This window comes from Gekko japonicus, unplaced genomic scaffold, assembly GCF_001447785.1.
Source record: "Gekko japonicus isolate JY-2015 unplaced genomic scaffold, Gekko_japonicus_V1.1 scaffold1955, whole genome shotgun sequence".
In the NCBI taxonomy this organism is placed as follows: Eukaryota; Metazoa; Chordata; class Lepidosauria; order Squamata; family Gekkonidae; genus Gekko; species Gekko japonicus.
In genome coordinates this window covers 92,732-106,188 of record NW_015169232.1, presented here as the reverse complement: position 1 = coordinate 106,188, position 13,457 = coordinate 92,732, and the positions used below count along the sequence as shown (strand labels likewise).

The 13,457-nt window shown below is 41.7% G+C and overlaps 1 protein-coding gene across 1 annotated transcript in view; it reads right to left on the bottom strand.

The window, feature by feature from the left end:
- The window catches only part of VAC14 (Vac14 homolog (S. cerevisiae)), a 171,456-nt gene that overhangs the window by 143,616 nt on the left and 14,383 nt on the right, over positions 1-13,457 (bottom strand). Inside the window, 6 exon segments of the mRNA XM_015416443.1 lie at positions 1,699-1,764; positions 2,091-2,235; positions 4,622-4,682; positions 6,936-7,088; positions 12,474-12,608; positions 13,356-13,454. Of these exon segments, the coding sequence (XP_015271929.1) occupies positions 1,699-1,764; positions 2,091-2,235; positions 4,622-4,682; positions 6,936-7,088; positions 12,474-12,608; positions 13,356-13,454 (659 nt within the window).

Here is a 13,457-nt window from a genome sequence, read left to right as displayed (position 1 = left end):
AGGAAGGAAGGAAGGAAGGAAGGAAGGAAGGAAGGAAGGAAGGAAGGGATCTTACTGCACAAGTTGATTTTCTTTCCTTTGGGCAGAAATTGTTTGGGGGATGGGGCAGCCATGGCACAGCACTGTGTGAACACAGGCGTACATTAATCCCAATCTGGACAGCTCACACACCTGTCCTATTAACCCTACACCAGCCAGGAGCAAAAGACGAAGGGAGATGTATAACCTCAGTAGTTCTTTCACTGTGAAAAGTAAACGTTTTATGTACCTAAAGTATGTGTACAAACACCAGCAAGGAAGGGAGGTGATGACAGTGGCCGAGCCATCGAAAAGCAGTAAGAGAATGTGCACACGAAATCGGAAACAATCGTGCACATGCAATCAGAAACAAGTGTGGACAGTTCAAATACAGTCTGTCAAACATTTGACTGGATTGATCGCAATACATAAAGAGCCAGCAGCCTAAACCATCCAGGGAACAGAGAATCTCTTTGTGTAGCACCTCACCAGAGCTGCAGGGGGAGCAAGCCCTCTCCAACCCTTGGGAACTGAAACCACTTAAGTGTCTCGTGACCCTGTCTCCACAGCAACCCTCTTGGATGTCTGCCATTACCCTCTATCAAATTTCAGACGTGTCCACAGGCTTGACAAGACTGCAGAATCCCAGCCTGTTAACAAGCCAAACACACATAAGTTGTAATGCACCTGCCCAGGATGAGCTGCACATTTTTTTAGTCAGTCAGCTGGCAGGGAGCAGCCCAGAACTCCCTGTTATTCCCTGTTCCATTCAAGATTCTTTGGACACACACCCCCTCCCCCGCAGCAGCAAGCAGACATCACAGAACACACAAGTAGGAGCCACAGCACCTGTGGGCACCATGTATACTTAGACAGATTATTTCTATTATGCCTTCTCTGTATAGTCCCAAGGCACAGACTTCTGAACTAAAGGGGGAAAATTGAGGTGACAGCCATTCATATTCCTACAGAGTCATGAACAACTCCACAGGACATACCCACACAAGACAATTTCTGAATTGTACTGTGTATGTGCAATTTACCACAAACTCCTTAAATTGCTTACCTCAGCCTGCTAGTCACTTTTTGTTTTGTGTGTGTATACACACACAAAGAGAGATGTGCATATACACACACACACACACGCCAATAAAGTTTATACACACACACACACACACACACACACACACACACACAAACCTTCTCTATGTACAGAAAGTAAAGCATTAAAAATCCACATATCATTAATACATCCTGACTGCAATTATAACAAAATGCCTGGTTTCTAAATTTCTATTAATGTTTTCCCATACGTAGAATCATTTGTCCCCAGTTATTTACATTCTTTACAGTCTAACCATACATGAAAGGTCTTCTAGTTTGTCCAACCATTCTCATTTCCCAGGGCTTGAATTCTTCTTCCAACAGTGGGCATAAACCTATCAAGCAGCAGTTGAGTGCCTATAATACAAAATATCTTAGTTGATCTGGAATTGTCATCATGTAATTCGACATTACTTCTGAGGTAAAAGAAACCAAATAACCAACACCAAAAGAGAGACCATCTGACGTCATTTGCCAAAAGTAAGATACTGTAGGAAATTTCCACCACATATGGAAATATTTATTGGTAATAAAATGGACATAAGCAACAGTTCTCTGCATGGAATTCATACTCACCTCATCAGATTCATCAGATAAGGTCTTTAACAGGATAGGAAACAGGCTGTCTGTATGCCGGAACATCTAAAAACAGGAGAAACACCCATGAAGGAGTCATCCAAACCTTTACAAAGAGCGACTTGGTCCTGTATTCCAAATATGGTGTTGCTACCACAGTGTAAGAGGAAACTGTCAGGTTAGAAGCTGTTTCAATTCCTTGCAACAGCAAAAAGCCCTTCTTTTCCCTTAAGCTTCACAACAGAGGGGAAAAAATTAACTTCTGATTATAGGTAAATAACCTTAACAGCACCAATTATCTAACACAAAACAATTCCGGCCTTTGCCTATTACAACAGATTGTGTGTCCCAATTCCCAAGTGACGTCTGGTGTGATCGAGACACAGACTTGCCTTGCGAGGTGTCTTGATGTACAAGTGGTAGAGCCACTTCAGAACTGCAATCCGGGTCATCATCCCAATAGCTGAATCATGAAGGTGACAGTCCAGTACTTGGACAATTCCATCAAGGTTGAGGGTCACTTGAATTCTCTCAGTGCTGCAGACAGAGCAGGATAAACAAGCAAGGTCACAGAGCTGGGTGTTTTACACACATTTAGTGAAAATTTCTGACGAAGGGAGTGATTTACCCAAGTCATCTGGGGAAGACGATGTAAAGGATGCAAAGGATCGCAACACCACTCCCATTTTTTGACTAGGATAAAAGGACTCAGATCTCCCTTTCTATTTGTGTCTGACAAAGGGAGCATTGGCTCTCAAAAGCTTTTGCTCTGAAAATCTTTTTGGCTTCTAAGATGCTGCTGGGCTTGAATCTAACTGATGAGAGCCTAGTTATTCCAACATGACAATCCACCAAGCACTGCCGATGCTCAGCTGCTATTCATCCCGGCGGGTTCTGCACAGGATTCCTCTGCACAAGCCTCACAGAAAAGCGTTTTGTCTTCCCTCTTTGTCCAAAATCCAGGAAGATACATTCTGCCTTCCACAAGTCCTACAATATCACTAAGCTGCGTCTTTGCAGCAACTGTTTATATGTTTAGGTTTTAAAAATATTCTCTACATTATTCCTTGCCCAATGTCTCCAATAAGAATCCTTGTTTGGGTTGGCTGGCAAACAAAAAGATATGGGTCAACCGGCCTGCAGGATACATTAAGTACTGATGATAAGTATTTTTATAGCATCAACGCTATTAAAATAAAAAAGTAATCCAGTCATCAAATGTGATATTTTCATCAATTGCAAAACAAATGAACTGTTATTGTAAAAAAATGAAATTAAAAATGCAATGAATTGTAATAACTCAGTGTTAGGTATGGCTTATGTTAACATGATACATTGAACAGATCCTGCAAGGGAAGGAACAAGCAGAATGCATCTCTTTCCAATGTATTCCTGAAGAATCAAAATGTTTTATTGATTATTTTCCTCTATACCACTTTTCTCTCAATGTGACTGAGTTCAATAGCCTAATGAAGTTAGCTATTAAATGGACATGGATACAGATTGTATGTGGATTTGTTGTGAATCTGTTCCCCAGTTTAAATCATAGAGCCATTTATAAATACTAAAAGAAACCTGATTTTGACCTAACACCAAGGATGAAAGACCCCAACATTTGATATATCCACATCTGCAAAGCCAGGAGAATGGGGAAGATGGCTCTACTGCCTGTGTATAGACCAAGGATGAAAGACCCCAACATTTGATACATCCACATCTGCAAAGCCAGGAGAATGCCTGTGTATAACTAACCCTTGCCCTGACATCTTTAAAAAAAATGTGTTGCGCCTGCTTCTTATGGAGTTGCTGTAACAATCTGGAGTGTCAGTTACAGAAAGGCTGAAAAGGCAAATTTATGTCAAGCTGCAACAGTCAGAAAGCGTGAATGCAACAGGTCTCTTGAGCACATGCCTGGCCTTTCAAGATCAAATGTTATTGCCAAGAGGCATTGGAGGAAGAGGAGCAGAACCGGAGACGGAATTCAGCACAGAGAACAACTGCAAGGATGGAAAGGACCAGCAAGAACTAGAACAAGACTCTCCTGCACTGATATCAAAAAGGACAGCTCAACAACAAGCAATTAGGCTAGAGTTACAGTGACCCTCAGTGGTTTGATGGTGATACTGCACAGGAATACAGGGCAGATGTCATTCTTAGAGCCCGCCCCAATTTCACCCCTTGCCACAAAGTAAGGAAATGCATCTAGTACAAAAGATTTGGTTAAAGCCAGAATATAAAAGGGCGGGGGGAACAGTCACAGCAAGATTTTAGTGCTCATCTCTGGAAATTTACTTCAACGCTCACAAGCAGAGTCAGCTGCTTAAAGGGGAAGCTTTCCAGAAGTAAAGCTTCTGGACTTACGCAGGCACCGTCCATGGCGTCGGCCCACCTGTTTCTTTAAATGGATATGTTTTTGACAAACACTCGAAGGTCCATGATCCACCTTCTCAGCATACGGTTGGAATGAGATCCATCCAAGGGTGGAGTGTCCCAAAGGGACATCATCTGCAAGCTTATACAAATTCACTTAATTTAATCCCAGTCAGTTATTTGGGGGAGAGGGCAGAGATTTACTATTCCAAGCAAGAGCTGCTTTGGGACTTCATGGGACTTCATGATTCGTCTGAACGCCTCACCCCTTCCCAGCACTTGAGACGCAACCTGCTCTTATGCAGCAAAGAGCAGCATCCCTTCTCCTCCCACTGTTTCGAATTCCTCCTAGTACAAGTTCTTTAGGACTTAGCCCAGCTCTTCTAGTGAATGAGCGCTCCCATAGCTGTGACATGAAAGAACCAGGAAGAACTATTAGTTTCAATTCAGCGACATCATGGGACACCACACCCGGCCGAAGCAAAAATAGGTCCTCACTTTCACCTCGAAACAGAGGATACCGACCGTCACCGGCAACACTCAAGAACCTTACCTGATTGGCATGAAAACACTGGTACCGCTGAAACTGGAATTATTCGAGACATCCAGGCAGTCTGCAGGGAGACATTTACATTAGTTTGAACATGGCACAGTGCTTGTGGGAAGGCCCATTTAGTTTGCAGTGACAACCTGCTCTCAAGGAAAACATCTGAATCTATTTTATTTACTTCCATTTGTACCCCACTTTTCTCCCCAATGGGGATCTGAGGCAATTTACGTCATTCTCCTGTCCTCCATTTTATCCTGACAACAACCCTGTGAGGTGGGTTAGACTGAGAGCGTGTGACTTGCCCAAGGCCACCCAGTGAGCTTCCAAAGCACGAGTGGGGATTAGAACCTGGGTCACCCTGATACTAGTCCGACAACCATGACACAATACTGGCTTGTTATGGAAGATCATGTTTTGGAACCAAAACCTGTTCTTCAGTAATTTACTGGGAGCTGTACTGGAACTGTTGCTATTAAATGGATTTAAACTATGCTTCTCCATTCTGATCTATATATATATGCATTTTGATGGCAGTGGAAATTGCTGTCCAAGGCAAGAGAAGTTCAGAGGCGGTTTGCCCCTGCCTGCCTCTGTGAAGCAACCCTGGACTTCCTTGGTGGTCTCCCATCCAAGTGCCAACCAGGCCTGACTCTGTTAGCAGCCACCCAAGTGAGGGCATATGCATTTTAGTTTCTGATTTCTAAATCATTTTATGATGCACTTTTATATTGCTCTGCTTTCAGTGGTTAGCTACCTTGGTGGTCCTGGTTGGGCTGAAAGGAGAGATGTTTAAGCAAACTAACTTGGGTCATAATCTGGGATCAGGGTGAACAGTGAACTGACCAAGCTGATGGTGTTATCCAAATTATTCACAGTAGTTCAAAGAGAGTTTCAAAAGGATTGCTCAGAATTGGAGAAATGTGCAAACATGTTTTCCCAAGAAAGTGAAAAGTAGTGCACATTTGGAGCAAAGAAACCCGGCTTCACATATACACTGATGGAAGGCAACGGACTAACCAAGAAAAGAGATTTTGGGGTTGTAGTGGCTGGCACAATGACAATGTCAAATCTTTGCAGCACTTTCCACTTTGAGAATTACAAAGAAAGGTACTGAAGATGAAACAGCCAAAGCTGTAACCAAAAGGGGAAAAAAACCCAATGGCACGTTAAAGACTGACAACATTACACAGACAGTATTCCTTTATAAGTGAAAATGTAAGGTCTTTAAATAAACTTATGGTGTGATAATATCTGGAATCCTGCAGTCATCTTATCTCAAAAGGTTACCATAAATCAGGAAAAGGCAACGAAGATTATAGGGATGGATGACCTTTGTGATACAGAAAGAGTATGTCAGGGCTCTGGAGTGTTTTTTATTCATAAAAAGAGACAAAGAGTAGGATCCCAAACACACATAATTAAAGAGAAGGCAGAGGCTGCATCTGACTACAAGAAGTCTATTTTGGGGATCTTGGGACCCTTTGTAGATTAAAAAAAAAAGCCATGTGACATGGGGGCTGCAGTGAGAATGGAACTGCACCAGAGGAAAAGGTGGTGGGATCCAGCCCCAAGTCTTCCCAAGCAGCAGGTTCCCATCGCTTTGGGAAGAAGGTGCATCAAGTCAGCTAAAAAGCAACAAATCAACACCTATCCACCCAAGGGTTGGGTGCCTGCCCATGCAAGTAAAGGTGTCTTCAGCCCCAGCGACGACGACGACGAAGGAGGAGGAGGAGGAGGAGGAGGAGGAGGAGGAGGTTGGATTTATACCCCGCCCTTCACTACCCAAAGGTGTCTCAGAGCGGCTTACAAACTCCTTTCCCTTCCCCTCCCGACAACAGACACCCTGTAAGGTAGGTGGGGCTGAGAGAACTCTTGATAGAAACTGCTCTTTTTCAAGAACAGCTGTGCCAGAGTTATGGCTTGCCCAAGGTCATCCAGCCAGGTGCAAGTGGAGGAGAGGGGAATCAAACCCGGTTCTCCCAGATTAGAGTCCGCACACTTAACCACTACACCAAACTGGCAACACAAAAGGCAAGGGGCATGGGGCAGAGGGAACTCAGCTGGAGACAGTAGGTAATAAATAAACGTACCTTGAGATCATCTTCCCTGAACCCCACCACAAAAGCTTCTACATCCACACCTCTTCTACATCCATTCTACCATGGTATGTCAATTACATATTTGAACACATATGGTGGCACTGCAAATGGTTAGTTTCCCTGCCAACCATGGTTCACAAACAAGACAAATGCTGGTATCTAGTCATTAAGTTACACCAATAAGGCCTGTATGAAGACATTTGGAAAATAGGACTTACCACCTGAAGCCATCTCCTGCTTGGAGAGAGGTTCGTCATGATCAGTCTCTGCTTGGGGGGCTGCTGGGGCCTGTTTGACCTCATTTTCATCATCTTCAGGAGTGACCAGCTTCATCAGGCTCTGGTTACACACATTAGCCACCTCTTTGATGCCTGCACCCCACCAATGTAAGGAATGTACTCCTGTAACTGTCACTGTTCATACTTTAGTAGAATTGTGCAGGATAGAACAACCAAGAGACATTTCCCAGGATTTCAGTGCACCTGAAGCCCCAGGCAGAATTATTGAGGAACTGAAATACTTAGCACTAAAGAGAGCAAAGGCTAACCAAAAAGAAACTCTCTTTCTCTCTCTGAATTCTTCCTCACTATCCCCAGCTATCTTCCTAATAGTAAAAAAGTATTATGAATCACTCAGACAGAGGTATGAGTAGTCCTCCCCATACAAGGGATACCCTTCCTCGTTGCCCAGACAACCATCAATGAAGGCTGTTATCCTCCCAGCCCCTATTTTTGCTTAAGCCCGCTTTCTCCATCTGTATGGAGGCCAGCCCCTTTACTATTGTATGTAGTGACAGTACATTCAATAGTTTCAGAAGAGAACTTACTGAGAAAACTGAACACACAATAAAATGCTGAGGCAGAAAAGGGAGGGAGTCATACAGGAAGTAAGAGATATGACAGCTAATCAAAATGTTTTAGAGTGAAAAAAGGAACTGCAATGAGATCATATCAAAACAATAATACAATGAGAGGTGGGGACTTCCGGTCAGCACAGCACAGCGACGGGCGGTCTTCGGATCACTCCGAGACACTTGATTCCTTTCCGCTTCTTTTGGGGGCTCCCCGGATCTCGGGAGCACCCAGCCAGATCTCCCGGAGAGAGATCTGGAGCAGGGGGCTCTGTCGTGGCCCCTCCCATGACTGGCAATGCGGGGGGTGTCCACTTCTTGCCCTGAAGCAGGAGCGGTCTGTGAAGAGAAGCATGGCCGCCATGTTTCTCACAGCCGCCGCCTCCCATTTTACCTATATTCGAATTCATATGGATCACAACAGCAGCAAGAAAGCAATACAGAAGGAAATTTCGAACAAAAGAAACTGTGAGTACATATACCTTCAAGTGTAAAGAAGTCCAGAGAAGGTCAGCAAAATACCCTGGACTTAATGGCCATAAATGGAAAAAGAGAGCGGCTAGAAATCGAGAGGGAAGGAGTGTTAATTTCTATTTGTTTCCTGGGGTAATAGTGATTATTCCCTTCGAAAAGATTCAGCCCCTCGTTCCCCTTCCTCATCTGCTCAATAACCGGTACTGAAGGAGTTTGTAATTTCAATTCCAATTGAATGATATTTAATTTTGAATCCTGAATGACTTAGCATGAATAAAATGGCGTTTGCAAGGGGAACCGACATGGAGGAGGAAATTGACGAAAATATCTTGGTGGGAGAAATGTCGGTCGAACAATTTTTAAGAATTTTGAAGGAGGGAATACAAAAGGGCATTGAACAAGCGTTTGCAAGTTTCCATGACCCTCAATTGGAGACAGAGAGTAGTGAAAAATTGGAACAATGTGGTCAGAGTTCTTCAGAGATCTCTATGTGCCAGCAAAAAAAGGAAAGTATAGAGATGTCATATTTATTGACCCAAAGACAAAATAAGACAACCAAGTGAGCTATTTGAAGAGGGAGGCAACAAAAAGAAAGGTACAAAGACTTCTTTCCAAAAAGAAGAAAAATTGGAAAAGAAAGAGACAAGAAAGATTTGTTTGGAAGGCTAAAAAGGACAATATAGTATGGAGACACGAATTTTTGAGGACTACTGAGAAGAAACTGGAAATGAACTATCACCCCTATAAGGGGGGAAAACATATAGACATGTTGCTACGGAAGAAGAGGCTTCAGATCCATAGAAGGCAATTTAAAATATATGAAAAAGTGTTTTTATGTTTTCTTCTTTTCCCCTTTGAAAGTTTGTAAAATGGAATGAATTGACATGATTAAGGTGTTATTAGTTTATGGATTATAGTGGTAAGTGTGTGCGGATATAAATTAAAGGATGGTGGTAAAAAGGAGATAGTAGAAGTACAGAAGGTAATCAAGTTGTATGGAAGAGGATTGAGTTAATATTAATTAATTAAATGTTGGAGTAGGTAAACTAGATAGGAGCAAGATATATTTAAAAGGGAAAGGAGAAGGTAATAATAATGTTTATTTAAATTTTTCTTTTTTCTTGAGAGTGTGTAAAATTGGAATGAATTGACCTGATTAAAGTAAAGTGTTTAGGGGTTTTTTTTTGTTTCGAAAATGTATAAGCTGGAATGAAAGGGTGGGTGGTAAATAGGTAGATAGAGTTATAGAAGGTAACTAAGTGATATGGAAGAGGGTTAAGTTAATATTAAATAAATGTCAGAATGGATAATTAGATTTGTGATAGTAAATTTTGGGGATTGTTATGTATGTTGTATAGAAAAATGACCAAGCATAGTGACAAAATATATTAGAAATCAATGTATGGAAAATACTTAAGAAATGATGGGAGAAATTTGAAGGTCAAAGTATTTTCCTAAAGTAAAATTTATAAAAGATGTTATATTAATTTTGCTAAAAGACAACCCTGGCTTGAACAGTTGGGGGGTAAACAACAAAAATATTGAAATAATAGTAATAATTTAAAAACAAATAAATAAAATAAATTAAAATAATATAAAATTCAAAACGTATTATTTCTGTTTAATATAGAAACATGAAACTTAATGGATATTGGAACAAACAGGAAATTTTTCAACATCTATTGAGGGAATATGTTGATTACAAAGGATGGTTGGTTTAATATTTATAGATTACAAATTCATAAATGACGAAGTTGAATCCTAAAAAAAATATTATTAATGGATGTATGTACTTGATAATTGCTTTATTTAGTGAATGAGAAGAAGAAAAAAGTAATTATGCTTGTTTGATTTGTTGTTGTTCAGAATATGTTACCAGTAGTATAGGGTGTTAATGGGATGGAATGCTTATTTATGACCTATTATAGATATGTGCATTATTGTGAAAACCCAATTAAAAAAAAAATTTAAACCCAATGATACGACAGAACAATTTTGGAAAACTACAGAAGCACGGACTGAGAAATGAAACACAAAACAACAAGCAGAAATCATGTAACTCAAAAATAATATGTATTCCGGAAATAGTTGAAAGTGAAGATTTAATCAGGGTTTTTTTAAAAAAGGTGGGCAAAAGGAATCTAAGGTCCTATCTACAATGAAAGTGTAAGTATGGAAATAAGCTACTCAAAATTTCAAAGATAAAGCTTTAAAAACAGGATTTGATATTAAGCATAGCTTAAAATAATTGTTGATGATTTGGAGGTCAAAACACTGGCTGATCTAAGTCCAAAAAGCCTAATTGGGATCATGAGTTTTACATTTTTAACTAAGGCATTTCAAAAGGCTGGGCTTAACTACAGATGGGGAATCCCTATTATCTAGTGATCTATGTAGGAAAATGTGTGCAAGTCTAGTCCATTCAGGAAGCAGAACCTTTTTTTAAAACATTACAGACCAAAAATGAGTAAAGAGGAAATTCAACGGATAGCAGTCAAGATGCTTTAAATAATTAAAAGATAAGCAAAAGAAAACTGGTTCCAGAAAGAGGAAGTAACTGAGAAAAGTTTAAAGACTTTAGAATTCAGGAGGGAATCAGCAGGGTGGGGTGTTTCCCCACTAGAGTCTCACTTTAGGCAACACAAAACAAACCCTGTACAGCATTATGCCACTGAGATCAATGGGCTTAGACTGCAGAAACTGTGCATAAGACTGCCCTACACATTACTTCAGTCTATATAAAGAGGAGTTCTTCAGTTGCTGTACATCAAGGGAACTGCCATCTTGAGCACTTTTATTTTCTGGACCCAGATGGTAAGTTTATCATAACTGACTCTTTGATGTCCCTATACATGCAGTTCAGCAGTGAGCAACATGACCTTTCTCACATTTTAGAATGTGGTATTTCTTCTCTGGAGGCAACTGAAATTGATTCTTTTTGATGCTGGACAAGCTGGGAAGTTTCACATGGGATACTTTATGAAAGACGGTCAGGAAATGAACAGAAGTCCTTAAGATGTTTCCAATCTAAACAGAATATTACTGCTTAGACAGCACGGAAACAAGGAACAGTCTCACTGAGGATATGAACCCTGGACTCTATCTACAAAACAAATCATGATATCTTGACTGTGCAAACTGGACATTTAAAAGGATAGACAGGACTTTGTTCGGTGCCAGTAAAAAAAATAAAGAAGGAACCTCCAAGAATGGGAAGACAAAGTTGTCCAGTGTGTGAGCTCAGAAATCAGCAAAGAGCTACTGCTCTTCTCTGGGCTAGCCACAACAGCATAAGGAGAGGTGGGACCAGCCTAAACGCTCCATCCAGCCAATACAGGCTTCAGGATCTCCCCTTAGATAAGGAGACACAGGGCAAAGAAATCTAATTTTGCAATCAGTTAAATTAAGAAATTTTGACTAGTATATTGAGGATTTATATATTTCTGGGTAAAAACCAGAGGAATAGAAGGAGAGGAAGTCAGCGGTAGGATATCTAAAGACATGGGGATTGCTATGAATAATAGTCATGGAAAACTTTGACATCTGGAAAGATGTGCCCCAGTGACCGAGAACTTGCTAGATATTTTAAATATTTTAGGCCTCTCTCTTCAACTATAAAAGCTAGAAAACTGGGCTTCTTTAAATAATGAAGCGAACACTAAATCTCGCACATATTCAGAAAATGAAGACCCACAGAACACAAACACACAACATCCTTACTAGAGAAAAGTATCTGAGACAAGGAGTATCTGTGACTTGACTTATATGACAGAACTAACATTCAAGGGAAGTGAATCTAAGCTCTGTCACCCTGAAGGTATACAAGAGCCCTCAACAAAGATGCTGCAAAACCATTCAAAACACACAAAAGAAATTTCTACTATTATGTGGCCATTGTATCAAAATCAGTCCTTTGAATTTTCGATGGGAGGCAACTGCAGCATTGCTTGGAGTTCAGGGGAAAGCAAAGGCAGAAAGAAGCCACATCACCCCTTCCTTTTGATCTGCTCCAGGTATATTCACCATAAATGACGATGAACTTCTTAAGTCCACTAGGGTCCTCAAAACCTACTTCTCCTGAACAGCTGGCAGACACATTCCAAGACACCCAAACCAAGAGTCTCAGCTGCAGAACCCAAGCTCGGCTCTCCTTCCTTCCACTGGATGCCCAGGCGCCTTTGTGAAGGAAGTACTAATGCTTCATTCCTTAGAGCATGTGAAGCTGCCTTATACTGAGTAAGACCCTTGGTCTATCAGGGTCAGTATTGTCTATTCAGACCAGCAGTGGCTCTCTAGGATCTCAGGCAGAGGTCTTTCACATCACCTCCTACCTGATCCTTTTAATTGGAGATGCGAGGACTGAACCTGGGACCTTCTGCACGCCAAGCAGATGTTCTACCACTGAGCCACCGCCCCTTTGCTGTAAGGATACTCTTCTTCCGGTCATCGTAAGACAGGCAAGGCAGGACAGCTGTCAGGATCCCCGAGGAATATGGCAGCATTACCCGGCCAGCCAGCTGGATGAACTCTCGCATCCAGCACATGGCAGTCAGCTGGATAAGATCATCTATGAGGCAGGGAAGAAAAGAAGCTTGTTAGCAGTTAGGAAGGATCTGATTCGCCATTGCTGGATGGCATAAGAGGGCCATAAGCATGTGAAGATCTGGAGGGCAGGGATTCCTGGACACAGCTTTGTTCCTTGAGCAGCAATTGCTGTAATTGATTTTGTACTGGTCACAAGCCATATTAATAAAGTAGCAGAGCAGCAGACTGGCATGGTTGCTAGGAGTGCTTGCTTTCATCAACAGCTTGTGCGTAAGGTTACCTTCCTTTCCAGGCTCAGCTAAACTAGCCACACCAGTTCATCATCGTGTCTTCTGTGCAGTCCCACATGGGACTGCCTGAAGGCAGGCCTATGTGTGCCAGCACAGAAGACACTCGATGAACATCAGTTACAGGTAAGTGCAACCATGTTTTCTCCTTTCTGTGAGGTCTCAACTGGACTACTAATTGCCCTTGAAGGCAACTTGGAAGCTTCAACTAGTGCTACATGTGGCAACCCTTTCTTCCCAGGAGTGGGCCACTAGGAACTATTGCACCTGTTCTCAGACCACTTCTCTAAAGGCCTGAGAATTTCCTGGTACAGGTAAGGCAGAAACCTTCAGCACTTCACAACCTGGGGCTCACACATTACACTACAGTAAAGAAAAAGCTGAATGCCCTTCAATGAGGAAGGTACTGCATGGTGGAGAAAGAGGAAGCTACGACTAGGCCACATGGTGCTGGTGCCTATGACAAGGCAACAAAAACTCACCAGAGGCCTGGCAGTGAATCACCAGGATGTTGGCCATTTCAGCAAACTTGACACTGGAAGGGTTCTTCTTAATCTCTTTAAGAAACTCACCAAGGGCCACTT